This window comes from Thamnophis elegans, chromosome 9, assembly GCF_009769535.1.
Source record: "Thamnophis elegans isolate rThaEle1 chromosome 9, rThaEle1.pri, whole genome shotgun sequence".
Taxonomy (NCBI): Eukaryota; Metazoa; Chordata; class Lepidosauria; order Squamata; family Colubridae; genus Thamnophis; species Thamnophis elegans.
Window position 1 is genome coordinate 49,373,400 of NC_045549.1, and position 14,376 is coordinate 49,387,775.

The 14,376-nt window shown below is 45.5% G+C and overlaps 1 protein-coding gene across 2 annotated transcripts in view; it reads right to left on the reverse strand.

The window, feature by feature from the left end:
• The window catches only part of WWC2 (WW and C2 domain containing 2), a 153,396-nt gene that overhangs the window by 63,677 nt on the left and 75,343 nt on the right, over positions 1-14,376 (reverse strand). For both annotated transcript variants that reach the window (XM_032223804.1, XM_032223805.1), the window contains exons 4-5: positions 12,907-12,983; positions 10,622-10,701 (exon numbers count right to left, since the gene is read on the reverse strand). In XM_032223804.1, the coding sequence (XP_032079695.1) occupies positions 10,622-10,701; positions 12,907-12,983 (157 nt within the window). The remainder of the gene's footprint in view (positions 1-10,621; positions 10,702-12,906; positions 12,984-14,376) is intronic.

Genomic DNA, 14,376 nt, shown 5'->3' on the forward strand with positions numbered 1-14,376 from the left:
AATAAAATAAATAATAAAAAGAAAACAGCATCACTAAAGGAATGTTATGTGTGAAAGACCAGGTTCATATGTGAAGGTTCAATTTAACTGATTTATTGCTAAAAGCCCACACACAGGAATCTTCTCAACTAATGTTCAGCACTTGGTTAGAGTTAGATAACGGTCAATGGTAGTGAAGGGGGGGGGGGAGTTAGACTTAGTTCATTTGTGGCTATATAGGATTTCTAGGCGGATTCCTCTTTTTACCCCTGCCCCTGGTTCTGTCATTCCTTTTCCGACACCAGCCTCCCCTTCAAAAATAGTCTCCCCCTTTTTCCATGGCATCATTCTGCTTCCCCTGGATATGCCTACTGAAGCTGGTTAATCCTTTCAGCTACAGAGTCCTCACATGGTGAAGTGGGGAAGCTGGCAGCTTGGTCAGAAAATGGTGAAAATGCTGAATCAAATCTGGGGGCATAGACATACCTGGCATTGTCCCAGTTCATTGAGATTCTGAATACCTTTTCAAAATGGATCGTATACTGTGTGCTTTTGCTACTTGCCTAGAATCTTGGATTTCTTATACTTGGTATTCATTTTCTCCTTTCACAATTACAAACAATGAGAGTGGGTCCTGGGAGCATAAGGTGCTAGGGGGGTTATCTTTGACCAACAAGGATCAGTGGAAAAACTGGATGCACTTTCATGGAGGGTGATATCTGCCAATTTAAGTATTAGTATTTTAAGTATTTAATAAATTTATAAGTGGCCCAATCCCAAAGGACTCCGGGTAGCTTACAGCAAATACATTTAAAAAAAATAAAATTAAAAAGACAGAGAAAAACAGATTAAAAACCACATCATGCACTCAATCTGGTTGAGGCTGGACCTCAGTCATGAGGTCAACAGCCCCAGGCCTGTCGGAATAGCCAGGTTTTGATGGCCTTTCGGAAGGCCGTGAGAGTGGGAAGGGTCCGGATCTCTGGGGGTAGTTCATTCCATAGGGTTGGAGCGGCTACAGAGAAGGCCCTCCCTCGGGGAGTCGCCAGCCAACATTGTCTGGCTGACGGCACCCGGAGAAGGCCCACCCTGTGTGATCTTATCGGCCGTTGGAAGGTATGCGGCAGAAGACGGTCCGGGTCCTAGGCCATGTAGGGCTTTAAAGGTAATAACCAGCACCTTGAATCGGTTCGGAGACCGATAGGGAGCCAGTGCAGCTCGCGGAGGATAGGTGTAACATGAGTGTATCTTGGTATACCCAGTATCGCTCGCATGGCTGCATTCTGGACCAGTTGTAGTCTCCGAACACTTTTCAGGGGCAGCCCCATGTAGAGTGCGTTACAGTAGTCAAGTCTTGAGGTGACGAGGGCGTGAGTGACCGTTTGAAGTGCTTCCTGATCCAAATAGGGCTGCAACTGGTGCACCAGGAGAACCTGGGCAAAGGCCCCCCTGGTCACCGCCAAGTGATGTTCTAATGTCAGTTGCGGATCCAGGAGGACCCCCAAGTTGCGGACCCTCTCTGAGGGGTGTAAATTTTCACCTCCCAGGCTTAGGGATGGACTATCTGGGCTGTCCTTGGGGGGCAACATCCATAGCCACTCAGTCTTGTCAGGATTGAGTGCAAGTTTGTTCACTCCCATCCAGACTCTGACAGCTTCCAGGCGCTGGCACATCACTTCCACCGCCACGCTGAGCTGGCACGGGGCGGAGAGATACAGCTGTGGATCATCCGTGTATTGATGGTATTTAATCCCGTGCCGACGAATGAACTCACCCAGTGGCTTCATGTAGATATTGAATAGGAGAGGGGACAAGACTGAACCCTGTGGCACCCCATATTTAAGGGGCCTAGGGGTCGACCTTTGCCCTCCAACCAACACCGACTGCAACCTGCCAGAGGGGTAAGAGGAGAACCACCATAAAACGGTGCCTCTCACTCCCACCTCTTCCAGCCGTCGCAGAAGGATACCATGGTCGATGGTATCGAAGGCCGCTGAGAGGTCAAGGAGCACCAGGATAGAGGAATGTCCTCTATCCCTGGTCCGCCAGAGATCATCGATCAGCGCGACCAAGGCAGTTTCGGTGCAGTATCCAGGCCTGAAACCAGACTGAAAGTGTTGAATACTAGCGCGGGAAGTAAGGTCTCCCTTTCTGATTGGTTCTTGGGCGGAGCCGGTTTAACCCTCTCCCCGATTGGTTGAGCTACTCGACGCCCTATTGGCTCATTGTTCAAACTTGGGGGTATAAATGTTTGGCGCGAACCACGCCACGTTGAATCGTTGTTACTATGCTTTGAATAAAGGTCACTGCCTTGCTACACCTCTTGTCGCGTCCTCTCCTTTCGCTCCAAGATGCAAAACTGGCGACGAAGGTGGGATAAGATTCCCGCGACCACGGAGGAGAACAAGCCAGCTTGCCACCGCGTCTGAAGCAGCACGAATCCGCTCCTCAGGCTGAGAACTCCGGCAGCGAACGCAAAATTTTCTTTGCCGTCTTCTTCCCTCTCTGGCTTCATACCATAATGGCATCATCGCTTCCTCCCTTCGCGCCGTTTGGATCTGCCGGAGAATCATGGGACGGTTTCATGGAGCGTTTCGAGTGTTACCTAATCGCATCGAAGAACCGGGCACAGACCGACGAGGAGAAATGTAGTTTCTTCTTGTCCTGCTGTGAGCCTTCCATGTTTGCCTCTGCGAGAGCTCTGGCCGCCCCGAGGCCAGCTTACAAACTTGGGTGGGACGAGCTGATGTCCAGGCTGAGGGATCATTACGCCCCCTCACCTTCTCTGATCGCACGTCGTTTTACTTTTCGCCGCCGAGTGCAGAAGCCCAACGAATCCATCAGCCAGTTTTTAGAGGCTTTGCGCACAGTGGCCGCTCAGTGCGATTTCGCAGACCTGGAGGAGAACCTCGTGGAGCAGTTTGTATGCGGGGTCCGCGACGTGCAATTGCGCAGCCGTATGCTCCGGAACCACAAAATTACCTTGGTGCAAGCCGTGGAGACCGCACGAGCAGCAGAGCTCTCTGAACAATCCACGGCCGACATCGAACGCCTCCAGCTGAAAACCCCCGCGCAAACCGCTGCAGCGCCTTCCACCCAGACGAACCTCGTCGACGACCCCTCTCCTTCGGAAGATGAGGAGGAGGAAACCGTCGGACAAATGAGGACGCAACCAAAGCGGAGGCCACACCAGCAACCACCGACGCCCACTCAGCTAGCCTCCAACGCTCCTTGCCGCGGATGCGGCGGTCGCCATAGCCGCGCATCCTGCCCGTTTCGTTCTGCCGTCTGCCGCCGTTGCCGAGGAGAAGGACACCTCGCCAGGGTCTGCCGGGCTCTCGTGCCAGCCCCATCGTTTATGCAGCCCAGCGACCAGCGCCAGGCACTGAAAGGCCGCCAACAACCACGTTCTGCGAGGCGAGCTGAGGACTGCCATTCAACCTATCAGCCCTCCAGTGCCGACTGCGTGGTCTACCAGGCTTCTCACGTTCCCGCCGGCCATCGCAAAATTAGCACCGTCGTCCGTCTCGAAGGTCAGCTTTGCCGAATGGAGGTGGACTCTGGGTCTTCCCGTTCCCTTCTATCTTGGGCTTTGTTTTCCCGCCTTTGCCCCAGGGTTCCCCAGAGTAAATTGCGCCCCGCTGGGGTTTCCCTTCTAGATTATCAGGGAAATGGGATTCCCACGGCAGGAATATTCCACATCCGGGTGGAATACGGAGATTTTAAAGGAAAACTTCCAGTTTTAATTGTTAGGAATGACCTGCCCGCTCTTCTTGGGTTGGATTGGTTCCCCGCTTTGGGTCTCACCATAGAAGGGGTGCACAGGGTAGTTCCCCGCACCGTAGATAGTGTGTTAGACGAGTTTGCAGATGTGTTCGATGGGAGATTGGGCTGTTATAAGGGCACCCCCATTTCCCTTTGCCTCGATCCCCAGGTCGCGCCCATTAGGCTGAAGGCACGCAGGGTCCCCCTCGCATTGAGAGCAAAGGTAGATGCTGAACTTGATAAGCTTATAGAGCAGGGGGTAATTGAGCCCGTAGATCATGCCCGTTGGGAAACTCCCATAGTACTCCCGGTCAAACCCGACGGATCGGTGAGAATATGTGCCGACTATAAGTCGACCATCAATTTGGCCCTGCAGGCAAATCCATATCCCGTTCCCGTAGTGCAACATCTACTCCACTCCTTAGGGCAAGGCCGTATTTTCGCCAAGCTAGATATGGCACAGGCCTACCAGCAGCTCCCCGTAGACGATGACGCGGCTACAGCCCAGACCATCGTCACCCACCGCGGGGCTTTCCGTTGCCGCCGTCTCCAATTCGGCGTTTCGGTTGCCCCGGGGATATTTCAGAGCCTTATGGAGCGGTTGCTCCATGGGCTCCCCGGCGTCGTTCCTTACTTTGACGACGTCCTGGTCGCAGCCCCTAGCCACTCGGAACTCCTGAAAATACTGCGGGAGGTTCTTACACGTTTTAGGGAGGCAGGACTGAAACTAAAGCGCAGCAAATGTGAAATTGCTGTTCCCCAAGTAGAATTTTTGGGATTTCTCATCGATGCACAAGGCATCCACCCCACTCCCTCCAAAGTTGCCGCCATTAAAAACGCACCTGCACCCACCTCTAGGGCGGAATTGCAGGCGTTCCTGGGGCTGTTAAATTTTTATGCCCCTTTTATTCCCCACAAGGCCTCGCTAGCTGAACCGCTACATCGACTGCTTGACCGGTCAGCGGCCTGGAAATGGGGTAGCCGTGAAGCGCACGCGTTCGCGGCTATAAAAGATATTTTAACTTCATCGGCAGTCTTAATTCAATATAGCGATAAGATGCCCCTAGTCTTGACATGCGACGCCTCTCCCTATGGTATAGGGGCGGTCCTGAGCCATGCCCTCCCGAATGGTTCAGAGGCCCCCATAGCTTTCTACTCCCGGACACTTTCTTCAACGGAGCGGAACTACAGCCAAATCGATAAAGAAGCCCTGGCTGCAGTGTCCGGCATTAAGCGATTCCATGACTACCTTTATGGTAGGAATTTCACCCTTGTCACGGATCACAAGCCGCTCCTGGGGCTACTAGCAGGCGACAAGCCAACCCCCCCCATTTTGTCTCCCCGCATGACACGCTGGACTGAGTTTTTAACGGCGTATTCGTATACGCTGTTATACCGTCCGGGTAAGCAGCTAGGGCACGCAGACGCCCTGAGCCGTTGCCCCTTGCCACAGACGGACACAGCCCACGTGCCTTCTCTCTCTATTTTGTCCATTGCTGAATCTGACCTCCCCGTCTCTGCTGCGGATGTCGCAGCTTGTACAAAGGCTGACCCGGTCTTATCCCAAGTAGCTTCATGGGTTTTGAGGGGTTGGCCCGCGGAAAGGGTAGCGGAAGGATTCCGACCGTTTAAAGCACGACAAGCCGAACTTGCCCTTCATGGGGGTTGTCTTGTCTGGGGGGATAGGGTAGTGATCCCCACAGCCCTGCGGGCACGAATCCTGCCTGCACTTCATAAAAACCATCCAGGCATAGCGCGAATGAAAGCTTTAGCCCGCAGCTATGTGTGGTGGCCCTTGCTAGATTCGGAAATTGCAGATTATGTAGGTCGATGCAGGATATGTCAAAACTCTAGGCCGAATCCTCCCATAGCCGCCCCCCGGGAGTGGGAAATTCCTAGAGGCCCATGGTCCCGTTTACACATTGACTTCGCTGGCCCCTTCCACGGCCGAACTTTTATGATAGTAGTCGATGCTTACTCCAAGTGGGTGGAGCTGGTAATCATGACCTCCACTACAGCAGAGAGTACAGTGAGGGCCCTTCGTAAGATGTTCGCCACACATGGGCTACCGGATGTGATAGTCTCAGATAATGGGCCCCAGTTTACCTCCACCACGTTCCAAGAATTCCTGGCCGAACAAGGAATCAGACACGCAGCCACAGCCCCTTATCATCCAGCTAGTAACGGCCGGGCGGAGCGCGCAGTTCGCTCAGCCAAAGAAGCCTTGGGCCGCATGGACCAGGGCGACTGGCAGGAAAGAGTGGCGGCGTATCTCTTGAGCCAGCACTCTACACCCTGCCCAACGACTAATAAAAGTCCTGCGGAGCTCTTGATGGGAAGGAGATTGCGAACCCCCCTAGATAGGCTACATCCACTTTACGCAGGGGATCTGCCGAGCAACCTAGGGGCCCTTCCTTCCCATACGTTTAAGTTAGGGGATCCCGTATGGGCCCGTTCCTTTTCCGGGGATCCACGGTGGGTTCCCGCAACCATCACAGCTCTGACTGGCCCCTGCTCCTTTAGGGCCGGTCTGGCCGACGGAACACAATGGAGGCGCCACCTGGACCAGTTAAGGCGACGCCTCCCCGCGGAAGCAGACGGCCCGAGCCTCTCAGACACTCGCTCTCAGCGTGAGCTACCCTTGATGACCTTTTCCCCAACGGACTGTCTCCATTCGGGGAACGGGGGACAAGCCGACTTTTCGGACAGACGTGCCTCATCCGGCTATTCCTTTCCGCGAAGCCCTTATCGAGACTCTGAATCCACATCCCAACCAGATTGCAGGGGGCCACTGTCGGACACTCCTGTTGCCACAGAGATGCCACCTTGGACAAATGGATACTGGGCACGGGGCCCCGGGCCAGCACCATCTCTTGGGGCCGCGCCGCAGACTCACCGCCCCGCCACGGACACGCCTCCGCCGGCGGTTTCCCCCTCGACGAAAACCGCTGGGGAATTACGAAGGTCGGGACGAGAGCGTCACCGTCCCACCTATCTACAAGACTATGTTTGCCCTTCCTAAGGGTACCTTGACTAGGGGGGGAGGGGTGTTGAATACTAGCGCGGGAAGTAAGGTCTCCCTTTCTGATTGGTTCTTGGGCGGAGCCGGTTTAACCCTCTCCCCGATTGGTTGAGCTACTCGACGCCCTATTGGCTCATTGTTCAAACTTGGGGGTATAAATGTTTGGCGCGAACCACGCCACGTTGAATCGTTGTTACTATGCTTTGAATAAAGGTCACTGCCTTGCTACACCTCTTGTCGCGTCCTCTCCTTTCGCTCCAAGATGCAAAAGAAAGGAGTCTAGATAATCTGCTTCATCCAACGTCCGTCGGAGTTGAAGGGCCACCACCTTCTCAACAACCTTCCCCAGAAAAGGGAGGCTGGAGACCGAACAATAGTTGTTAAGGATAGCTGGGTCCAGAGAAGGCTTCTTAAGGAGGGGTCTTACCACTGCTTCCTTCAGAGGTTGCGGGAAAGATCCCTCCTGAAGAGAGGTGTTCACAATCCTCTGGAGCCAGCCTCTTGTCACCTCTCTCCTGGTCGAAACCAGCCAGGAGGGGCACGGGTCCAGTAAACAGGTGGAGGCACTCATCGCTCCCATGGCCTTGTCCACTTCCTCAGGGGTGACAAGCTGGAACTCATTCCAAGAAATTAGATCAAGACCCTCCCTCGGCATCTCCGCTGGTACTGTCCAAGTGGAGTCAAGATCTGTCCGAATCTGAGTGATTTTGTCCGACAGAAACTGAACAAATTCCTCAGCCCTTCCCTGTAAGGGTTCTCCTGCATCCTCCCCTTTCAGGAGGGAGCAGGTTATCCTAAACAGGGCGGCTGGGCGGGATTCTGCGGACGCAATAAGAGCGGAAAAATGTGCACATTTTGCCGCTCGTATCACCACTAAATAAGTCCTAATGAAGGCTCTTAATAGTGTTCGGTCGGATTCGGAGTTGCTAGCCCTCCAACGTCGCTCTAGGCATCTCTTTTGGGGCTTCATCTCCCAGAGTTCCTCGGTAAACCAAGGTGCCCTCCTGGACCCACTGCTGCGGAGAGGCCGCAAAGGCGCAATCCGATCCAGTGCCTTAGTCGCCGCTATATTCCAGGCGGCGACCAAGGATTCTGTCGGATTGTGGGCAAGGAAGTCAGGTATCTCTCCAAGCTCCTTCTGAAATCCCAGCAGGTCCATCAGGCGCCTGGGGCGGAACCATTTAATCAGTTCCACCTCCCTGCAGTGGGGGTGGAATTAAATGCTTCAGAACTGATCTGCTAGATGACCTTGAAGGGTCCCAGAAATTTAGCATCCAGTTTCTTAGATGGTCTTGTTCAGATAGATAGAGAGCCAGACTTGGCTTCTTCAGCTCTCAGTGGGCCTTCCTGTCAATGGATGTCTGCAGGCTTCAACTTGTTCTAGCTGCAGTTTCAACAGAGTTTGTGCAGCCAGATGCTCTTGCAAAAATCCACAACTCTGGGATGGACTCTTCCTACCTTGAGTTCTCTGGTAGAACTCTAGGATGTGTACCATACAAGGCTTGAAAGGGGATCACAGCAATTGATATGTGGAGAGAGTTATTATATGAAAATTCTGGCAACAGCAGTAATGACAACCAGTTATCTTGGCTGTAGCTGCAGTAACATCTTAAACATTGCTGGAGAGTTGGTTTGTTTTCTCTGCCTTGCCATTCATTCCAGAGTAGTGGGATGAAGACAAGATAATCTGAACATGCAAAAGTGGGAACAGTGCCCTCAAAAATTTGGAAGCAAGTTGACTTCCTCTAGTGAAGACTACTCTAGAGACCTTGCCTTTATATCAATAGATGTCATTCAAAAAGAGCTGAGCTGTTTCATTGGCAGTAAGCAACCCTTTACAAGGGATGAAGTGAGCCATTTTTGTGAAAAGATCCATTATGACTAGTATGGCTGTTTAGCTGTGGACTGAGGGTAAACCAACGGGAGTTGGGCATAGTTCATTTGTGGCTACATAGTGATTTTAGGATGATCCCTCTTTTCACTTTTCCCTCAGGCTCGGCTACTCCTTCTTCTATAAGAAGGAATGCCATGGTTTTATTTTTTCCAATATAATCTATCATTTTTACTTACCAAGTTATATTTTCCAAGAAAAAGATTCACAAATAGTTTAAAACTTGAAAGGGCTTACATATAATCTTAAAAAGGATTTTGCACTGAAAATAAAATCTTTTTTTAACTTTATTATGGGCTTCCAGTTAAAAAAAAATTACTCAAGAATTAGCTTAGAGCAAAATTATCCACATAATTTGACGTGTTAAATTTCATTAAAGAAAAGAGCCTTTGCACTGTAATACAGGAAACAGAGATGACTATTTGTTGTGTAAACAGGAGATTAAAACATTATCAGTTAAATGACATATATGGTAGAGCTTAGTTTACCTATCCTAAACTAGAGAAAAGAAGGGAAAACACACTAGTCCAAAGCTTGTAACACTAAACCAGAATTTAACATTATGTTAAGCATGATCTACACCTGGATTCTACTTAAATATGCTATTGACAGCAGGGTATTTACTTCCTAATCATGTTTGATTTTTGCTGCATTATCATCCAACCTGGATTAACTGCACATAAAAACAAGTGATATGAATCAAAACTTTTTCAGCATGCTGCAGTTTTTGCTTGTTATTGCTTCAAAGTATTACATTTTAAGTTGCAACTACTTTTATAACAGATATGGCAGAAATGAATAAAGGGTCTTTCCAATATAAAATGTAGTCTGACTCCCTGTTTTCAATAAATAGAATTAGTGCTAGTCATAAACTGACAGCCACAATTTTCATAACAAATGTTCATTGTTTATTTGTTGTACACTGCTGAATGTTTCCCAAACTTGCTTTGGTTTCCTAATGAAATTACTTGCAAGCAAGTTGGTTTTGAAACAACATTTCATTTTACATTAATGTAACACAACCAGTGTGTTGGACTAACTTTAATTTTAATAGAAGCAGAAATTCTAAAGCTTTAAGTATATTTCCTTTGCTTTAAAAGAAAAAGCAAATGGGAACAAAATATACCAGCATTTTTTTATTATCTCCAACATTCATTTAAATTTTATTCTATGGTTGGGAATTGTTTAAACTTTAATTCTATTTAATTTCATATTTTAAGATCATTTGGTATAGTAATGGGGATTACAGGAAGATTTAAATTCTTAACCATTTTTTTAAAATAAAAAAGGACCACTTGCAAGAAATCTGCTCAACTTTCTTTTAAGTACATTTATTTAGCACTGGGTATTCTGTAATATTCCATCGGAGTTAATATAGCTGCTATTTATTTGCCACCCAGCCAATTTAGATGATTGACTTTTCCTTTTGGGCAAGGCAGTCTTCAAATAGATATTCATATTATGCTTGTCTAAACTTTGCCAAACACAAGTAGAGTGAGCAGGCACTTAGGGAATGCAAAGATCAGTGGAGCAAAAAGAACATGGGATTTCTCCAATTTCTGATTTATTTCAGCCCCATCTTTCTTCTGTTTCAACCTTCTCACTGAAGCTTGTCCTTTTCCATGACAGTTAAATATTCAGTAAAGGTCTAATTATACTTAAAGGGCGCATGGCGCCAAATAACCAGCCTACAATACTGTTCCTCTTGTCTTTTTTTGACTGCTTTTTTGCTTTTCTCCATCACATAAATGGCAGACAGGGACCTATTCAGTTCTTCCACTTTTTACACCTTTTAAACAGCTTTCTGCTTTTCTTTCTTAATAACAGGGCATTCTAAAGATGCTTAGATTTTACAATTTATAGTAGATTTTTCTCACCTATTTCAAGAGAATAATTATTCTATTTGATTTAGTTCTAATCAATGGGATGAGTTAAGTCAATTTCAATTATTTTCTTATACTCACTGTTGCAATGTTTCATAGCCTTGCTCCTTATATAATAATTCTTGCTTCATCTGCAAGAGTTCCCTCTTCAGTTTTTTAACCTTGCATGTAAAAATAAAAGTTTAAGACATTGCTTTTATGACATTGCAGATAGTGTAAAATAGTTTAGAATAATTAGCACCTTTAAACATGAACAATAAATAATACCTGGTGTCTCAAATTGTCCTTGTTCCTGTTTTTTAAATACTACCACCATACATGTAAGACAGTTGTGGGTTTCAATTTCATTTACTACTGGTTCGCTCGTGCATGCACGCGTATTGAACGCTTCTGCACATGTGCAGAAGTGTCCGGGTGGGTGGGCAAAACCTACCGCCGCCGCCAATACCGGGTTCACGTGATACGGGCCGAACCAGGAGCAACCCACCACTGACGTAAGACCATGCAAAACTGATTTTACCACATGATATTATGTGGAAAAAAATGTTTTTCTTTCACGTTCCTGCTGACTTGATTCAATACTTGATTCGACTTGATTTATAATGTTAAAATGATCCACAGCTATAGATGGTATCATAGGGCAGGAAAGCTCTTCCCTTTAACTCAGGGTGTCCAATCTTAGCAATTTTAAGACTTGTGAACTTCAAATCCTAGAATTCTGGGATTTGAAATTCACAACTCTTAAAGTTGCCAAGGTTAGACACCTCTGCTTTAACTCCTTTTCTGTAACTATACCTGCCCTGTGGAACAGCATCCTCCCTTCCAAGATATCAGTGCCCCAATCCTCTTCTTTTTTTGTAATACTCTGAAGACCTGTTTTCCCAGGTGTTTGGGCCAGGTGAGCTCCCCTGGTGAAGTCAGTTTTGTTGTTGTTGTTTTGAGGGTTGTTGTTTTAAAAAGGAAATGAAGGGTTGTATTCTGTAATGGTGGCTTTAATCTTTGTACACTGCACAAAGTCACTGTTGTGAGACAGTTAGCTTTAAAAATCATACAAATGAATAAATAAACCCTTCTTAACTAAATCTTCAGGACTATTCTTCTCTCTGCAGGATTTTTTTACATAAGAGAAGACTGACAGCAACCACTGACACTAAACAGAAAAAGGAGAAAATCCTTTAAATAGAAAAAAAATGTGCTTCAACATGGAGAAAAAAATAAGAGGTCCAAGAAGAATAACAAGTACATATCATGTGATTGGATGTATGTACTAAAATTGTGAGGGAACTATTTTGAATCCTGTCCCACATATTGTATATGTACATTATGGTTTAGACATTCTACTAAACATATTGTATCTTAAAACATTAATAATCTCAAAGATTTAAATATTTAGTCAATCAGTAGTCCATCATTTTTTTTATTGCTATTTCTATCACATTCTAATTCATTTACCAGCAGCCAGCAGTCAGCCATTCTAAACCAGATAGCTACATTTATAACTAATGTTCTTATTAAGTTCTAATAAACATGATGAGCAGGTCAAAATAAATGCTTTTATAGGTCAGTGTTTTCTCTACCAGACATACATAGATTGGACATGAACGCTGCCTCTAGATGTGCCTATTAGTGTCAGAATTCATTTCTACAGAAAAAAAGACTATTACCACTGTGGATATGTTAATGCTTACTAATATTGTGAAAATTAACTATTCATAAATAATTAAATCGTCTGAAAATAATTCTTCATATATATGTACCACTGTTCAGCTCTGAACGCTGGCATAACTTGTGTTTCAATAAAGTCAGCACCACTACTGCATGTAAATAAACCATTGTTAGCATTTGCTGAACACCAAGGAATTCTATTGTCCTAATGTTCATGACAAGCATCTGGTATAAGAGATATGCTGGATTAAAAGATGTATCTTTATTTGGATAACATCATTTACCATGAAATTCATATTTGCTTGCTAAGTTAACTTGTCAATGCCTGTGTGTCTAAGGAAGCTATTCTTATTCAAAAGAGGACTTATCATCAATGTAGCCATAGGGAGATGGCTTAAGAGAAAAAGAGCACAAATAAGATCAGGGGAGAGGAAAGGAGTTTGCAAGGAAACAGAATCTATAAAAAGAACAAAAAATCCAAATCGGCACACTAGACAATGTTCATTTCAAAACATAAATCCTTAAGCAGATATCTTTGGTTTAATACTTATCTCCATATGTTGATCATGAACAAGTCCTAAAGCAAATATTACTTTAAAAATTATTAGCACTACAAATGTCCACAAAAATATAGGCTTGTATATGTAGACTATTAGAAAACAATTTAGTTGAGTTATTGGGAGATTTCAAAGCATCCTTACCCTTAATCTTGTAGTGGAGATTTCTGCTTTCAGAATATCAGGATCATACTTTGTGCTGGAAGAGGAGCTTGAGAAAACTTATTAGGGGAATAAGGGGAAAAAGACAATGAATCATTTGGGAGATCATTTTATGTTTCAATTCCCTAAAATATTCAAAACAGCAGTGGAACACAGTTATAAAAAGTGAAATAAAAGATTGGTTACTATATTGCAATGAAAACTACAAAATGTAAGGAGCAAAGTATTTTCACTTATCATTTGGATAGCATTATTTGTTTATTACTTTTATTTACTCATTTTCTCCAAGAGCTATTAGTGGAGTGTGTACCTACTTTTATTCCCATAAAGCAACCCTTGAAGTAAGATGAACTAAAAGATAGGCTCAGATTAATTCAGTGACAACTACAGCTGAAGGAAGCCTTGAACTTAGGTGTATTTTCTAAATTTAGCATTAACCAAAACAATACACTCTCATTGGTGCATTTCATCCAACTTCATTTTCAGAAGGCTTGCTTGTTCATGGGAAGGCATTAACAGAAAAATTCAGCATACCAGAACAAATAATTACTTCTGCAAGTAGAAGATATGTATTTATAGCACAGGAATGGACATTTGTTTAGAATTATGGTGCTAAATCAGGACTAGCTTATTTGTGATTCTAAATCTTCATTATATTCATGAACTTGAGTGAAATTAGGCACAAAGAGCCAAAATCCATCCTCCTGATCCCATTCATTTTTTTTCCAAGGAGACAAAGGTAAATTACTGTCCCACTCTACAGTAGTTCTCCTTGTCATATGAAGTGTGATAACATGTAGGATAAAGTCAGAAGTGCTGGGCTCCCACTTGTCATATGGAATTTTTCCAAAATTCTTCTGGAAAAATGTGCAAAAATGCTGAAATCTTTCTGGGTAAGCTAGATGAAGTACCACGCCTAAATGTACAGCTTTGCTTGTCACTGCCACTTTGTGTTTTCTCACATGCTTATACATGTTCTAGCTACAGATGTTTGCATTTATGGTTATAGCAAGCTTAACTGCATGGCACTTTTCTCCTTTTAAAAAGACTCAGAGTAGCTAAGATATATTTGCCCTTAAAGATTCTTTGGCTTGGGCACTTTCAACATGCATTCTGACTGATAAGAATTTGGAAGATTTTCATTTAAGGATCTCATTTAAGGACCACAGTCAGAATGTTGTACCAGAGAGTGTTGTACTCAGATTTGGCTGAGGGTCTCTATAAATGCCCTGCAATGTCCACTAATTCAATATATAAAATCAACAGAGTCTATAGTGTTTATAGTATAAGGCTTCTGGGAAACTTCCTAAGCAAACCTTTGATACAAGTAGTCCTCGACTTACAACCATACAATCAATTATTGTTCAAAGTTACAAAAGTGCTGAAAAATGGACTTAGGACCTATGCCCAAGTTACAGCTGTTATACTGTGCTTGTAGTCATATGATCAAAC